Source organism: Passer domesticus, chromosome 8 (genome assembly GCF_036417665.1).
Source record: "Passer domesticus isolate bPasDom1 chromosome 8, bPasDom1.hap1, whole genome shotgun sequence".
Taxonomy (NCBI): Eukaryota; Metazoa; Chordata; class Aves; order Passeriformes; family Passeridae; genus Passer; species Passer domesticus.
In genome coordinates, this window is record NC_087481.1 from 46,680,841 (window position 1) to 46,695,347 (window position 14,507).

A 14,507-nucleotide genomic window follows, 5' to 3' on the forward strand; every position below is an offset into this window, starting at 1 on the left:
TTCATGATCAATCAACCTGACTCGTGCACTCTGGTTTAAACCAGTGCTAGTTGGGCTATCTAGACTACAATGAGATGCTTTCCCCTGTTTCACACTGTATCCCACACAGTCTTCTCTCCAGTCCAGAATCCAGCAGCATTATAATCTTTCTTCAACCTGCTTAGGCAAGTAATACCTACAACCCCTACTTTGTTTTAGTCTTGAGATAAATACAAGTTTTTTGACTAGAAACAAAAGCTGTCATGGACTTACGTCTGCACATGCACCCAGCAGAGAATTCAATGTGTAGAAAGGCAAAAGGGACCAAACAGTGGCTAGGGGAGCAGGGGACATGCAGGAAGCTAATTGCTAAACCAAGAACTCAAATGCCTTCATTTCTCCAAGCTACTGGGCAGTTTTCATGGGACTGGCGTAAGGAAAAAAAAAAATCCAAAAGACTGCACAGGCTTGCTGGCAGGAGCAGCGTTCATGTGATGCATGTGTCCCTGCTGGGAACAAAGAGAGGACCAGGCTGGAGCACAGGCTGGCAAACACCCCACCAGCAGCCACAGAGGCCACGCCAGGGACTGTGTGCCAGGGGAATGCCCTTGCCAGGAAACACGGAGAAGCAGCACTTCAAATCCACCTCCACAACGCCAAAAAAAAAGCACTTAAAACAGTTTGGCAAGATAGGTTATATCTGCATTCTCATATCTGAAACCCAGCAGGGTTTCTCTGGGTTGCTGTGCCCTGCCTTGGATAAGGTAGTCACTGCAGGAGGATTTCTTTGTCACTACAGTGGCTGGAAGAACTCATACAATTAAGAGATTGTTTTAACAGACGCTTGTATAACTGCTACAGGGCTCCTATTAAGACAAAAAAAATAGGGTGATAAATTCCTTGTTCTAGGAAGTAACCAAGGTCAAACAAACTTGTTCATTTACAGCTGCAGCAGATCATGCCTAGAGGATATCCCCCTTTCGAGGCGTGGGGTCCCTGTGGCTCCTGGAGTGATGGTCACCCAAGATTAGGTACTGCACAATGGGGAAAGATTTCAGTAAGAGCAAAGAAAGGAAGAAGAGGAGGAGGAAAAGACAGAGAAACAGCTCCTTCCAGTAACCAAAAGCCTTAACCATTTTCTGGGTAGCCTGGTTTGGGTTGTTACTACATTACCTTCAGGCACAGTCAGTAGAGTAAGGGATTCTAATCCTCCTCAGCCTCCCATCCCCCACAAGCTTTAGATGAATTACTGCTCAGTGACACTCAGGATGCCCACAACATTGCTGCTACACTATGTCAGACTCTCCAAAAGGGATTCAAAAGAACAAGACAGGCAACACCACAGGCAGCACAGCACCAATTACACCCACTGCCCTGGGCGCTTCCGCATCCCTCCAATTAGTTTAGGTCTAATTTGTAACGCAGGACACAGCATGCATTGAACAGTAACAGCCTGCTCAGTGTCAGCACACCAGGGGACAGGGATGCAGCATGGCACAAGTTCCCCAGCAAGCTCACATGCAGCTGCAATGCCACCCTGACACAACAGCCCTACTTTTTAGAAAGCGTCTTCAGCCCAGGCAGGAGAAACGGAGAGCAGAGGACAGCATAACAGTGATGTGCCAGGTAAAGGTCCCCCCTCCTCTCCCTCCAAAAAAGCAGAATTAGTGTTTTGGTTAAGCTCCAACTTGCAAGCCCTCCCCAGAGCAGAGCACAGATTGCTGGCTGAAATAAGAGTTTGCTTGCCTCTCCATTTCTTTTTGCCTCGAGTCCGTTTCCCGGTTAAAGTCTTGAGGATACCCCTCCTCCTCTCCATAGGGCTCCACTTTACAATCCTCCCGCTCCTCACCTCAGCACTTCTCTTCTTGGGGCGGAGCAGAAATGTCATTGGAGCTTGTCCATGCCCCTCACAGCTGGCACTATTAAGTGACAGCAGTTGCACCCTGTCCCCCTCACCAGGCAGCGAGGAGGGAGCATCATTCCTCCTGCTACACTCGGAGACCAGCAACGACTGTGAAAGAAAGCCTCCTAAATAAGAGCACAGAACGTCCGTTCCAACAACATCATCCTCCTCCTCCTGTGTTGCAACAGCTAGGGCCTATGATGGTTTTGCAATAGCCAAAAATGAAAACCACCAACTGGACTCCAAAAATAAAATCATCTGGATATGGGAATGTGAGACTCCTGATCTTTGCCAGATTACTCTGTTGTTATCAGACTATAAACATGTCTGCTCTTTTAATCCATACAGTGCACAGGCTTTTATATTGCTCTTTCATGATTATCAATCAAATGTTTACAGATTAAAACTAAAATGAATTAGTACTGGGCTGGTCAGTGGAAGTCCTGCAGAAGCAGCCAAAACCACAGCAACGGCCAGTGAACGCCACAGGGGTGAGTCACAGCTGAAGAACCAACTGGCAGGTAGTCCAGCCCTGCCGACATGGGCACAGCTGCTGGGACACGTGCAGAGCCTGGGGTGCCTGGCAGACACGGCCCCGAGTGTCCTGCCATTCCAGAAGATAATGGCAGAGCTCTGCACTTTTCCATGCACAGGGAGGAGTAACTGTGGTAGCTTGGATCTAGAGCTGCGGTTTCTCGTTAAAGCCAGTTCTTGAAGGGTAAACTTTTATGTATCTCTGGAAAAGTCCTTCTGGGGAAGGATGAAGGGAAAAAAAAAAACCAGAATAGCAGCAAGCCTACTTAAAATCTTCAGACCAGTCTAACCCCTTACAGCAATCATACACCCAGCTCTAAACACATGGAATTCCTTCCCCTAAAAACTTCACCTCTTTTCTTTCTTATCAGAAGGACCACATGACTATAATATATAAACATTAAAATTGCATGTTTCCTTTAAGCCTTCTACCTGTGATTTAACCTGAATAGTGTTAAGACAGAGAGCTTAGGTCTGTCTAAAAATTGGGTTAAGTGTGCATTGTACACAAGATAAAACAGGCTTTGCCATGTAATGCATGTGAGAGTACACCAGAGTTCATCACATCACAGCAATGTTGGAAAAGCAGTTCTTAAAATAACCAGTTCCTAGAATAAGCAGTGAGATGAGACTAATGAAGCCTGCTACAAATCTCTATGGGGACAACATGGATTCAGATCAAAACTGTGTTTCCCAGTCTAGGATCTCGCTTCTATTCAGTGAGAGGGTTTTTTTCCTTGTCTTGGTGTTTTGGATTTTTGTTCATTTTTTGTTCTTTGTGTGCCCTAAACAATCAGGGCTTTGACTCATCTCTTAGATACTCCTGCACTGCAGCCTGTCACGCTTCAGCCCTGTTGCCACTACCAAAATTCAGGCTGTATTTATACATCAGTTATTCCTGGAGGTAAGACTACTACTGCCACAAGCTGTGAGTGAAGGGGATTCATCTTCATCCCTCCCACCAGACAGCAATCCTCCCAATCCTAATAGCGTTTAGCCTCAGAGCTCAGAGGCTTTTGGTGTAGCGGCCCTGAGCCACAAAGCTTTAGGGACAGAGACAAAAGTTTATCACCTCCCACAGTTATTTCAGAAATTCAGTACAAAGCCAGTCTCAAGGTCTGGATTATTGCCAATTATAGAAGAAAAACATTTGGGCAAGTTTATCAAATGGGTTATTAATACACTGTGATTTCTGTAGTTCTTCCCTGAGCCTGGCCAGGTAGCTCTTTTACAAAGCACAAAGACACTCTACTGCATTTTCAGAAGCAGGTGACACTGCTATTAGACAGAGATGGGTAGAAAGCAGAAAGGGAATGGTTTGGATCCAACCACCTATGTAATGCAGAAGACTCAAAGCCAGGGAAGTTTAGCCTAAAACCCTGTCCAAAGCCCATAGAATGCCTGAGAAGAAAACAAGGTTGAGCATCGTGCACCCAGCAATGGCCAGGTCAGCATGTAAACCTTCTCACCCCAGCCTGGCAGCTGTAATTGGTGTACAAGAAGTTTCTCCCTAAGTGAGAGGGAGAAACTTCTTCCAACCATCCACCTTCTTTGCTCGTGTGCTCTGCAAGCCTTTCAGGACATGGGGCAATAGTAGCCAACAGCACACGTTGCCACCAAGAGGAGACTATGATCAGCAATCACAGCAGCAAAAAATTAATTGGATGCCTGATTAATTCCCCACCACAGGACACACGTAATAATTTCTGTCACTGGCTGAGCCTTCAAGAGTCTGGGACAAGTGGCAGCTTTAACTGTAGACTGTGGCTTCCAGCCCTGGAGCGTGTGTGACACACAGCTACAACCTGCAGCAAAACACAGCCCCCACGGGGAGCCTCAGGAATGAGCCTGGCCCATGGTAAATGGCAGGAGCTCTCTCAAGCAGCTGCTCCAGTTCAGTTCTTCCCTCTTTACAGCCCTCAGCAGCATTTCCAACGAAATCCTGACCAACAGAAAAATTCAGTGCTGACCTTTGCCAAGTGGAGCCTATTGGTCTCGGGATTATTATTTTTTATTTTTGATCTGCTAGGTTTTAAAATAGAGCCAAGAAAAATTAGAGGCAGGAGGGTGAAAGTAAAAAGTTGAGTCCTCTTTCCACTCCTTCTTGGAAAGTTGGCTCTCTGAACAGTGATTCCAACCAACTAGGTTACAGGTAGCAACAGTTAAGAATACTTAAGTAGTATTTTGCACACAAATCTGTTAAACTGCTTGGAGATTTTCACACAGCTGCCAAACTGGGTCTTCCACCAGGCTGAAGTCACCAATATACTCTGGCATTCGTCCTAGTCCTGCTCAGTGGTGCAACACATTCCCATCCCTCCACAAGGCACAAAGCAACCAGCCAAGGATTTTAACAGCAGCCAGGGTAACCAAACTAGAGTCCCACCACAGCACCTCCCAGGATGTGGCTGTGTGGCACCCATCTCCTTCCAAAGTACAAAATGAAACCACTTTAATGTCTTGGTTAGAGTCTGCACTTCATGGAGCACGTTCATAACCTCAGCTAGAGCTTGGGCAGCATGAAACTGGCTTCTCTTCTCATCTCCAAGCCACAGCCTAGCTAGGACACATAAATGTACTACATAGGTAAAAGATCACATCCAAATTCAAGTCTGATCTACCAGCTTGACACATCATAGGATACAGCCTATGGCAGATCTGGACTGAAGAACAGCTGTTTTGGAAACTGGGGATTCATTTGGATAAGAAACTGAAAGGCCACGTGAACTAGAACAGCATGGGGAGCTAAGAACTTGCCAAATGTACATAAGACTTTTGAGCAGCACTATGTATCAATATTCACCTTCTCGAGCACCATGCAATGAAATGAATCACTTATATTTGCACACTCATCATGCACTTCTTTACTGCCAATCTAGCAACATGCATTTAGCTAAAAGCAGTAAGCAGAAGGAAGAAAATTGTATCTATTAAAGACTTTGCTTCCTTGCCCTTTGAGAAGACTAAAAACCTTGGCATATCACAACACGAAACAGTCCCAATAGACCTATTGAGTCAAAGAAACCCAACCTGACCCCCCACCCAGGTAATCTGAGGGGTTCTTGTTATTCTTCCTGAGGGACACCACCTCTTCTGTCTCCTCCTTAACATGTTTCTCTCCTGCTCAGTCTCATTCTGTTTTTCTGTCTCAACTTCCCCATGACCTACGAAGCAGCAGGCTCCTGTGACTGAATACTTCAGATATTTCTGCACTTTTATATCCAGTTACCACCCTCAAATTAGACCTATTCTGCAAAGATGAAGCAGAACCCCCCAAGAAAATATTCAACTTCTGTCAAGAACAGCGTTTCTGGAATCACAGCAGTCTTGCTCACACAAAAAAAAAAAATAAAATCAGACAAGCAAGCACTCATCCATCAAGGATGGTGGGATTTTGTTCACATACTTTCAACAGGGCATGAACTTGAATATTTACCAAATCTGCTATGAAAATCAGCAGGAGTGTTTCCATCTTTCCTTGCCCCGGGACCTATATGTAGCCTTAACTGCTTGAGTGACCAGCCCAGCATCCTGTACAGACACAGGATCTATCACTTGTGATCTCTCCTTCTAAGTCTGAAGGAGAAGGGAATTCTTCTGTGATATTCCATGTCAAGTGACAAATATTTGCAGAAGAAATCCACTGGTTACACAACAGAAGTCCTGATTCCTTATAGTATAGAGTTTAGTTTTTGCCTTGCATGGGACTACTGCCTCCCAGCCCCTGACACCTCACCTAGAATCTGTTCCCCTGCTTCTTCCTCCTTCCTGATGTATTGCAACAAGAAGGCTGATGCTCTCTTGAAAATTTTGCATCTTTACCAGAGTTTCAACTTTTTCATGTGAAACCACTTCTATTCACTGGGGAAATGCAAAGAACATTTCAGAAGGATGAGGAGCACGCAGTCATGTTTCTCTGCCTTATCCTGACCCATAAAGTTTCTCCCATATGGAACAGTGAGAGCATAACTGTGCAGGTACTCAGCTGTGGCCAAACTCAACCAACCACAAAAGGGAAAGCTGCCTTGGACCGAGGCTTTGAGCTGGGCAAGGAAAATAAAACCCTGCAAACTACTAACCCCTACTAGCACCAACATCAAGGTAAAGCAGTCATCAGAAAAGCAAAGCTCTTCTTTACCAGAAATCATGCATCATGAAAAAACAATACACAGCAGACAACAGATCCTGGGTATCCACTGTCAGAGATTCACATTCAAGACAACTCCAAAACTACACACAGCTTGAACTAGAGAATTCTGGTTTTAATAGCATGCAGAACACCAAGACACAAGAATTTACCTGGAGCGACACTCTTTTTTGGAGTCTCAGACAAACTGGACATCCAAACTTGAAATCCAATCATAGGGCAGCCATGAAAAAAGAAAGTAATTAGAGACACAAGAGAACAGTCAAAACCAGTCATATCAGAAAGTCTGAGAGTTAGTAAAGACAGCTTTGAAAGAGGCAAAGTTTTTCGTAAGAGTAGTGTTGGCATGATGGGGACTCAGAGGAAGGTCAGGTCATAAGAAGCACCCAGTTAATTTTTATGTTTTAGTGGATTTGCAGAACTTCTGAAACTGATCTGTAGGTGATCCAATTTTGAGCTGTAAGAAAAAGATATGCCCTGAGCTTATTCCCAGTAGCTCAGAAGACACATACCATGAGACAGTTTGACTTATTAAGCCTCAGACCTGCAAAACTATTTATCTTTGCAGCTGTTAATCATACCCAAAAGACACATAGACAACTTACAGAGATTGAGCATAGCAAACACATATAAGTTTCTACAAGCATCTTGTTACTATGGACTTACATTAAGGAAAATAACAATAGACAAATAATGCTCCACAGAAAAGAGTACAAAGCTCCAATAAAGGTACATTCAGAGTATAAGTAGAAAATCCATTTTTTAACCAATGAATGAGACAGAGATCAGGTTAAGGTAAAAAGTGATAGGAGATGCTGCCAACAAGGTCAAAAGGTTTCCCTCCCCCTCCATGAAATGAGGTGGAAATACTTGGCTTGGGAATTTGGGAATAATCTTCAAATGTTAAGTGTTAATTTCTTCTTGAGTACACTGGAAATGTGTTTTGAAAGTTAACAGATTTTCCCCCATTTCTAAACAACAAACATTCCCCTTCTGTGGGATGAAGGAGCAGAAGGGCAGCTGTGACTCTCTCCTTGCCTGGGAGAAGAGACATCTAGAAAGAGATGTTTATATGGCAATCTAAGAATTTCCTAAATTCTGACAACCCCAAAATGCAGTTTGAAAAATCTGTTTCCTATGGGGAGCCCTGTTCTGGACGCAGCAGTTTAACAACAGAGAAGATGCACCCATCAACCAACTGGAGAGAAAAGCAGGCTATACTGGTGGCCTTGTCTATTTGTTACTGTCTTTTGAATTGCAGAGTATCTATTAATCTATTTACTGCAGACAGTAAAAAGATTAATAGATAGCAATGTAATAGATTCACAGTACACATGGAACTGAGGAATTGCTAGCATGATACAACTGTTAAGAAACAGCTTTCAAACTTTCCCAATGGAAACCAGAGGTCCAAGAAACACATTGCTGTTTTCTCAGCACTAAGGGAATGCTGAAGTTTTGAAATCCCTTCTTTAAATTAGGGATACAATTTTCATTGTGTAGTTGCACTGCAATTCAAATGGATTCAGTACTTTGACTACTTTGCAGTGAACTCTCTATAGTGGCAGCTTGGAAAAAAATCCTGAAGTCTTTCAACCATCTGACTCCCAAACCCATGTGCTGCACTGTCACAATAAACTACAAAATACACAGTGGTAAATAACAATAATTTACTTTGGACTACCATTTAAGAAAAAATGAAAAAGGCTTAGCATTGGTGGAGTGCAACAGGAAATAATCTGGCAGAGTAACTTGTGCTGTAGCTCAGGGAGGGAATCTACAGCATGTTTCTGTTACAGACTTGGGCACGCACGGGAAAGGGTGTGAAGGATTTGTTGTCAGCAACTTGTCTATTAGCTTTTGAGTAGACTTCCACTGCCTTCAGAGCACAATTATGAACTTCAGTCAGCTGTCAGATCTTTTTCCAGACAGAAGAACCTGAATACGACAATGATAAATCAAGCAGATGATGTATTGCAGGAGTAACTGAGAAAGTTTCAAAGTTTGCCCCCACCCAAGCTGCAGCAAAAGACAGAAACATCCAAAGTTAGAGGAGATACACTGCACTTAACACAAGTTTAGGGCTACTCTGTATCTGTCTACCCAAGAAGAGAGTTTAAACCTAGACCAACAGTAGCCACATCGACAGACACCCATGTGAGATCTCACCATAAATAAAGCAATTCTGTTAGCGATTAGCAATTTCTCAAAAAAATTCCTTTTTAAGCAAAGTATTTTTTCTCCTTGTCAAAACTATTGGCTTAAGCCAGAAAAGAAGGGCAATATAAGTATTAACCGGTAAACAATCCCACAGGTCACCAGTGTGGGCTTCCCAGCCCAGGAAGCAGCATAAAAGCAGCAGCACTTCTGAGCTGCCCCAGCCTGACAGCAGCTAGAAGTGGATGAGGTTGCTTCTGAAGCAGAAGACAGCCAGCATATTTCAGCTGCTCCTGCACATCTGCTTAGCATTAAACTTCCTTCTTGGGGTTTTTTTTTTTTTTTTTATTCCAAGACGTTTAAGCTCTAATTGCTACCAGCTTTTAAGAGTCCCCCCTACAAATAATAAAAATATCAGACATTAGTGATAGATTCCACTTCACAGAGAGCTCAAACGAAGAGCCGCGGCGGGAGCCAGCGTACGGGGAGGAGGTCAGAGGCCTCAGAAACATGCTGTGCCTGAGCCAACAAAACACAAGCTTTGAACAGCCCCAGGTTTCCCCTTTAGGACAGGGTTTTACTGGAATTCTGCATGAGGCTTGGAGCTGGTTTCCAATGGGATTGGTAACAGCAAACGAACAAACCTTTGCTTCCTGCCACTCCTCTCCCCCACTGCCACACGGCTGAACACTGGCTGGTCTCAGATCACTTGGAAGTGCGGGGCGGGGGAAATCTCAATATCTGGAAGGAAAATTAAAGCTGCCTGCTCAAAGCAGGCCACTCCTAGGGCAATGGCATCCCAATTCTGCTCTTAACACCAGTCCCCACAGCTGCCAACTTCAACTGGAGCCAGAACAAACTCCTCCTACCGGAATTATTTTTAAAAGCTCAAAAGGAACATGAATCCATAAATTACAGCTCAGTCACGAGGCCGAGGCAGTTGTGAAGAGCACAGAGGAGGCTTTCCTTCAGAGCCACACTGCACAGAAATAGCAGCACAGCAGGCACGTCACTGGAAGTGGCTGCTGAACCCCATCCCATCACTTTCAAGCTGCCACGATGGAGCTGGGCAACCCCCCCACGGGTCAAGGGGGTTCCTCAGGTGTGAAGGAAAAGGAAGGAGCTGAAGGGCAAAAAGCTTTGAAGACAAAATTAAGCTGGTTGCTACGGTGAACATGAAACATATTATTCTAGATTTCAGCAGAAGCTTTTGTGCTGCCAGTGAGACTGGTTTGCTTGCTGCTCCTCCCATCTCTGGCAAGAGAGCAGGCGCCAGACTGCTGGGGACTAATGCTTTATGCTTGTGATACAGCTCCACTCATCTCATTTTAGCAGCAGACTATTTGTCTTGTGAACAGATAGAGCAGAGCAAACTTCCACAAAAACCTGCTATAGCTGGAGTCAGCCTAGAATCACATGCATGAGCTCAATCTACCAAAATCCAGGTACCACATTCATCGTATACATCAGTACTGCACATCCAGGTGGGCTCCTGCCCCAGGCAGGTGCAGAAGAACTCCTCCTCCATGGGCATTTCAGCAGCAGCTACTGATGCAGGTTCCTTTTGTTAGTAACCCTGTCTGAAATGTTCAGTTCAGTGCTGAGCCCAGCATCCATGATGTAACACGGCTGCCAGCACCAGGAGGGACACTCTCCTACAGAATCACAGTTGTTGGAGCTACCAGGGACCCGTATAACAAGCTTTTTTTAAAATAAAAAGCTGTCTAGCGTGTTAAGCTACATATTTCCCAACAACAGTCCTGCAGTAATTGTGGGCAATTGGATCATACTGGTCATGAGTTTCTGTGGTTGTAGTTCTGGAGATGTAACCCTTGCCCCAAAAGATTTCTGTGCATAGCTGAGAAATCAGCACAGGCCAAAGACAGGCCCCTACCAGTGATCTGGATGTGGCTACCTTGCTTTGGAGGGCAAAAAGTTTAATTACACAGGTATGGCCTGCTCTTTGGAAGTGGCCTTCCATAGAAGATAACAGTCCCGGGGCCATTTAGCTAATAAAACTGTTTTGTTCTCATTAAGCCTTTAACATTAACTGGGAATACCAAAATCTCCCAGCTGTTACAGTGCAACTTAAATTACTGAAAAAGGGATTATAAGAACAAGTGGCGATACTGAAGAGATACTGACATCTGGTGCTTTTCCAACAATGGTCCATTCCACGAGTGCAGTTGAGTGGTTTGCAGACTCAGTGTGTAGACTTATACCCTTCCTCTCTTAATTGGAGGGGTGAAAAGAAAATAAGCAATGCAATCAGTGATTCCTCAGACTGGAACTGGGGGAAATAAATGCTTCTTCTGAGGAATGGGTGTGTTGTCATGCCAACAGTGGTATCTGACAAGTCAGCAAGAAGTGGGCTGACCACACTGTTCCTTAAATGTGTCCACTTCTTAGAACTGGCCTAGAGCCTTGTTGGCTGCAATGTTCATCACATATGGCAGAGCAGAAAACAGAAGTTGAGCCTGTATTTCAGTTTATATTTTGGAAGGCAAGCCTGCCAAGGAGTTGGCATACATGAAGCACTATGTTGTTGTCCTGGGGGCTCAGGTGGAACACCTTACTGCCCCAAGCAGGTAAAGAACCCAAAAGTCAGGCTCAGTCTACTCAGTCCAGAGCTTCTTGCTGGGGTTTTGACTCCACTTCCCCCCCTTCCTGCTTCCTTTCTGCAATCTTCAGACAAGCAAAGGAACAACCTCCTCCTCCTGACAAGGTGAGGCTGCCCAGTGAAGAGCAGAAAACTCAGTGAGGAACCCCAAAACTGTGGCGCTTGTTTCTGCTTACATCTGCAGACAGTGCACCATGCTCATATCCTTGTGATCCTCCCCAAAATCTCCATCCCCCAGATCCACTGACCATCCTTTGTCAGCCTTCCTCCAGGTTTCTCTCCTCTAGTCCCTTCCTCTTCAGCTGGGGCTTGACACTTCGGTTAAATGGGAAGACACTAAAATACAACAGTACTAGACCAGGGAGGAAGCAGAAATACTTGGTTTGCTAAGCTCCCCCCAGAAGTGGAAGTACTTTTATGAGAGAATTCCTCTGATGCAGAGTCTATGTGTAGTTTTACAACATGGCTGGAAAGAGGAAAAAGGCACATGAGCCTTCATCCAAACTGGAACCATTGCCACACATTCTGGGCTCACACAATTCATTCATTCAGTTAGGCAGGGAACAACAGATAGTCAGACAAACAGGAGGATGGCACAGAAAGATCAAAACACTTGCAACCTATCTCACATAGTCCTGCTCAGGGCACCCTGTTGAACTGTGCCATTGATGTTTCTCCCCTCAGGCTCCAGAGAGACCTAAACAAAACCAACATTTGTGCCTGGTGCCTGGCTCAGCATGAGCCTGGTCAGACTTTAAACTTCTTAGGTACCACCACAATGACAGATTCATTTGCTCTTGTAATTGCTGGGCAAGCAGCTGTCCCACACCAGGGTAGCTTAAATAAGCTTTCCTTGCTCTTATGTCTGTGGGATGCTGCTGCATCATGTTTAAGCAAGTATTTTAAGACAGTCGTTGAAGGAATACACATATATTATTTTTCTCCCCAATAGGAGACTGCATTTTAAAGTAAACCTCTCATCCCTGCAGAGATATCTCCTCTTCTATACACTTGAAGCTGAACATCAACTCCACTCCCCATGCCATCTGTTCAAGAGTGCTGTATCTTGAAAAAATATTTGACTAGTAGATTATCAAACATGCAAATCCAGCTAAAGTATCTGAGTAAGAGGATTGGCAGCAGGCATTAAATAAGGCCTTTAATTTTAGTCTTATTCACCAAGTTCAGCTTCATCACGAGCAGCCAGGGGAGAGCCTGTCAGTGTGTGGGCAGAGGGGCTGGGCTGCAGTGAGGAGCACAGGCAGCACCTTCCTCTCTCCCTGGCAGAAGGGATCCCACTGGGAGCTGTCGGGCTCGTCTCCTCCCCGGCACCACCACGCTGCAGACCAACCTCAGACCACGTCCACTTGCCACGTAGCCTGGCGTATGCTAGACCCACACACACTGCTTGGAAAATGTTCACATCTGGCTTTCACGTGACTCGAGCGTGCCTCAGAAATTCATCATCTGGATAACTCACTCCTGCAGGGGAGAAATCCACAACCAGGGAGCCCTTTCCTGAGTTGGAACGGAGGAGTGGGGCCAGAGGATTGTGTGCTTGACAAACTGCACAGTGACACGCTCACAGCTGCATTTTCACAGCCTCATCCAGTCCTCCATCCTTTCTAAAAGTACAAACACAAAGAAAACTTAGTCCCAATTTTCCACTCTGTTTACTTCTGTAAAAACCCATTTTAATCCCATTCGCAGACCCAGAAGTATCCAGGACTGTTTAGTTTTTGTTCTGGCAGCCATTGCTCACATTAACTCTTTCCACATGGCAAGTGGGGATTGTTTCCCACATGATCCCTGTGGTACAGCCCCTGCACATACAGTTTTGTACCAGTTCCAAGTTTGGCTGGGAAGTGCCTAGAATATCTGAATGCTAATCCACATCTACAGCTGTACAAACTGAGAGCATCACCCCTCTGAGGAAAAAACCAGCCTCCAGCACTGCCAAGGAGGAGGGCAGAAAAGCCTCAGACGTTGCACTTGGAAACTCACAGGTATGTACACATGCTGGGATTCATGTGTGGCTCAAAAAATGGAGCAAGAGTCAAGTCCCAACTGTGAAGGAGCCATGCTGCCAAGCACAGAACACTCAGCAGCATTGGCATGCCCAGGCAGAGCTGGCCAGTAATCAGTGCATACATTGTAATCCCGCTGGACACCTCTGGAAGTAAAGCTTCCAGCCATTTCTGGTTGGGTGAGCCACTCCATCCAGAGTGAACCAGAGAGGATTTGTGCTGTCACGCAGCCTGGACACAGGCCAGCTCGAATGGGACAGGTGTGAAGCCATGCACAAAGCTGGATGCACTTAGGGAGTGCTATTTTAGGGGTGAGTGCTCTCAACAGGCTAAGGACACATACCCTACATTTAGGTTTCCAGAATCTGAGGACAGAGTGCTCGCCAGCATGAGACTAAGTGACCAAAATGCCCAAGGAAGATTTTACCTGCTCCTTTCAGCCAGCCAGACCCATCTGTGCCCCATACAGATTCCTGCCGTAGCTGAGGATCATCACCCACTGCTCCAGCTCCCAAAGGCACTTCTCACCTGCCTTATCCAGTGTGCCAAAATCAAAATACCACTACACTCTGTGCAGGAGAGGAACAACCCACGCAGGCAGCGTTAATACCATCTGCCACTGACAGACAGAAGAGGGAGGAAGAACAGGAGCAGATGGAGAACAGAGAATTTCTTAAAACCAAGAGAAATGCCATTATATCCCCTAAGGTACCAAGTGCTTTCTCTGTGCTTGACTGAAGACTCTCTGAGGCATTTGCAGGGTTCAAACTGTTCTACCGTGGCTGTGCTCAAGCCACACCTCATTTTTCCAGCCCTGCCTTCACCCAGTCTCCCTGCCCTCTCTCCTGCACCCAGGGCTCTCTGCAGCACTGATGCTGAACTGGGAACGGCAAAGAACACAAACACATTCTTTCCCTAATCCTGCACCCTGTCCCCACACTTCAGATTAAAAGCCAAGGAGCAAAACAAAAAACCCACACAACATACAAACATCTCTTTCTCTCTTATCCCATCTTTCTCCCACCCCAGCATATGGGCCACCCAGAAGATGACAGTGATCCTATACATCTAATGGGCCACACGTCCTGTCAGCAGAAAACTGAAGCAGTGCAGAATAAAGTCTCCTATCTGCTCTTCTCG

General features: G+C 45.4%; 1 protein-coding gene across 8 annotated transcripts in view; it reads right to left on the minus strand.

The window, feature by feature from the left end:
- Positions 1-14,507, minus strand: part of SH3PXD2A (SH3 and PX domains 2A) — a 246,683-nt gene that overhangs the window by 72,604 nt on the left and 159,572 nt on the right. For 3 of the 8 annotated variants that reach the window (XM_064431203.1, XM_064431202.1, XM_064431205.1), the window contains exon 7: positions 6,716-6,763. The exons of 4 other annotated variants lie outside the window; for them this stretch is intronic. In XM_064431203.1, the coding sequence (XP_064287273.1) occupies positions 6,716-6,763 (48 nt within the window). Of the gene's footprint in view, positions 1-1,725; positions 1,999-6,715; positions 6,764-14,507 lie in introns of those variants that run through there. One more of the 8 variants, XM_064431210.1, reaches the window with a different exon arrangement.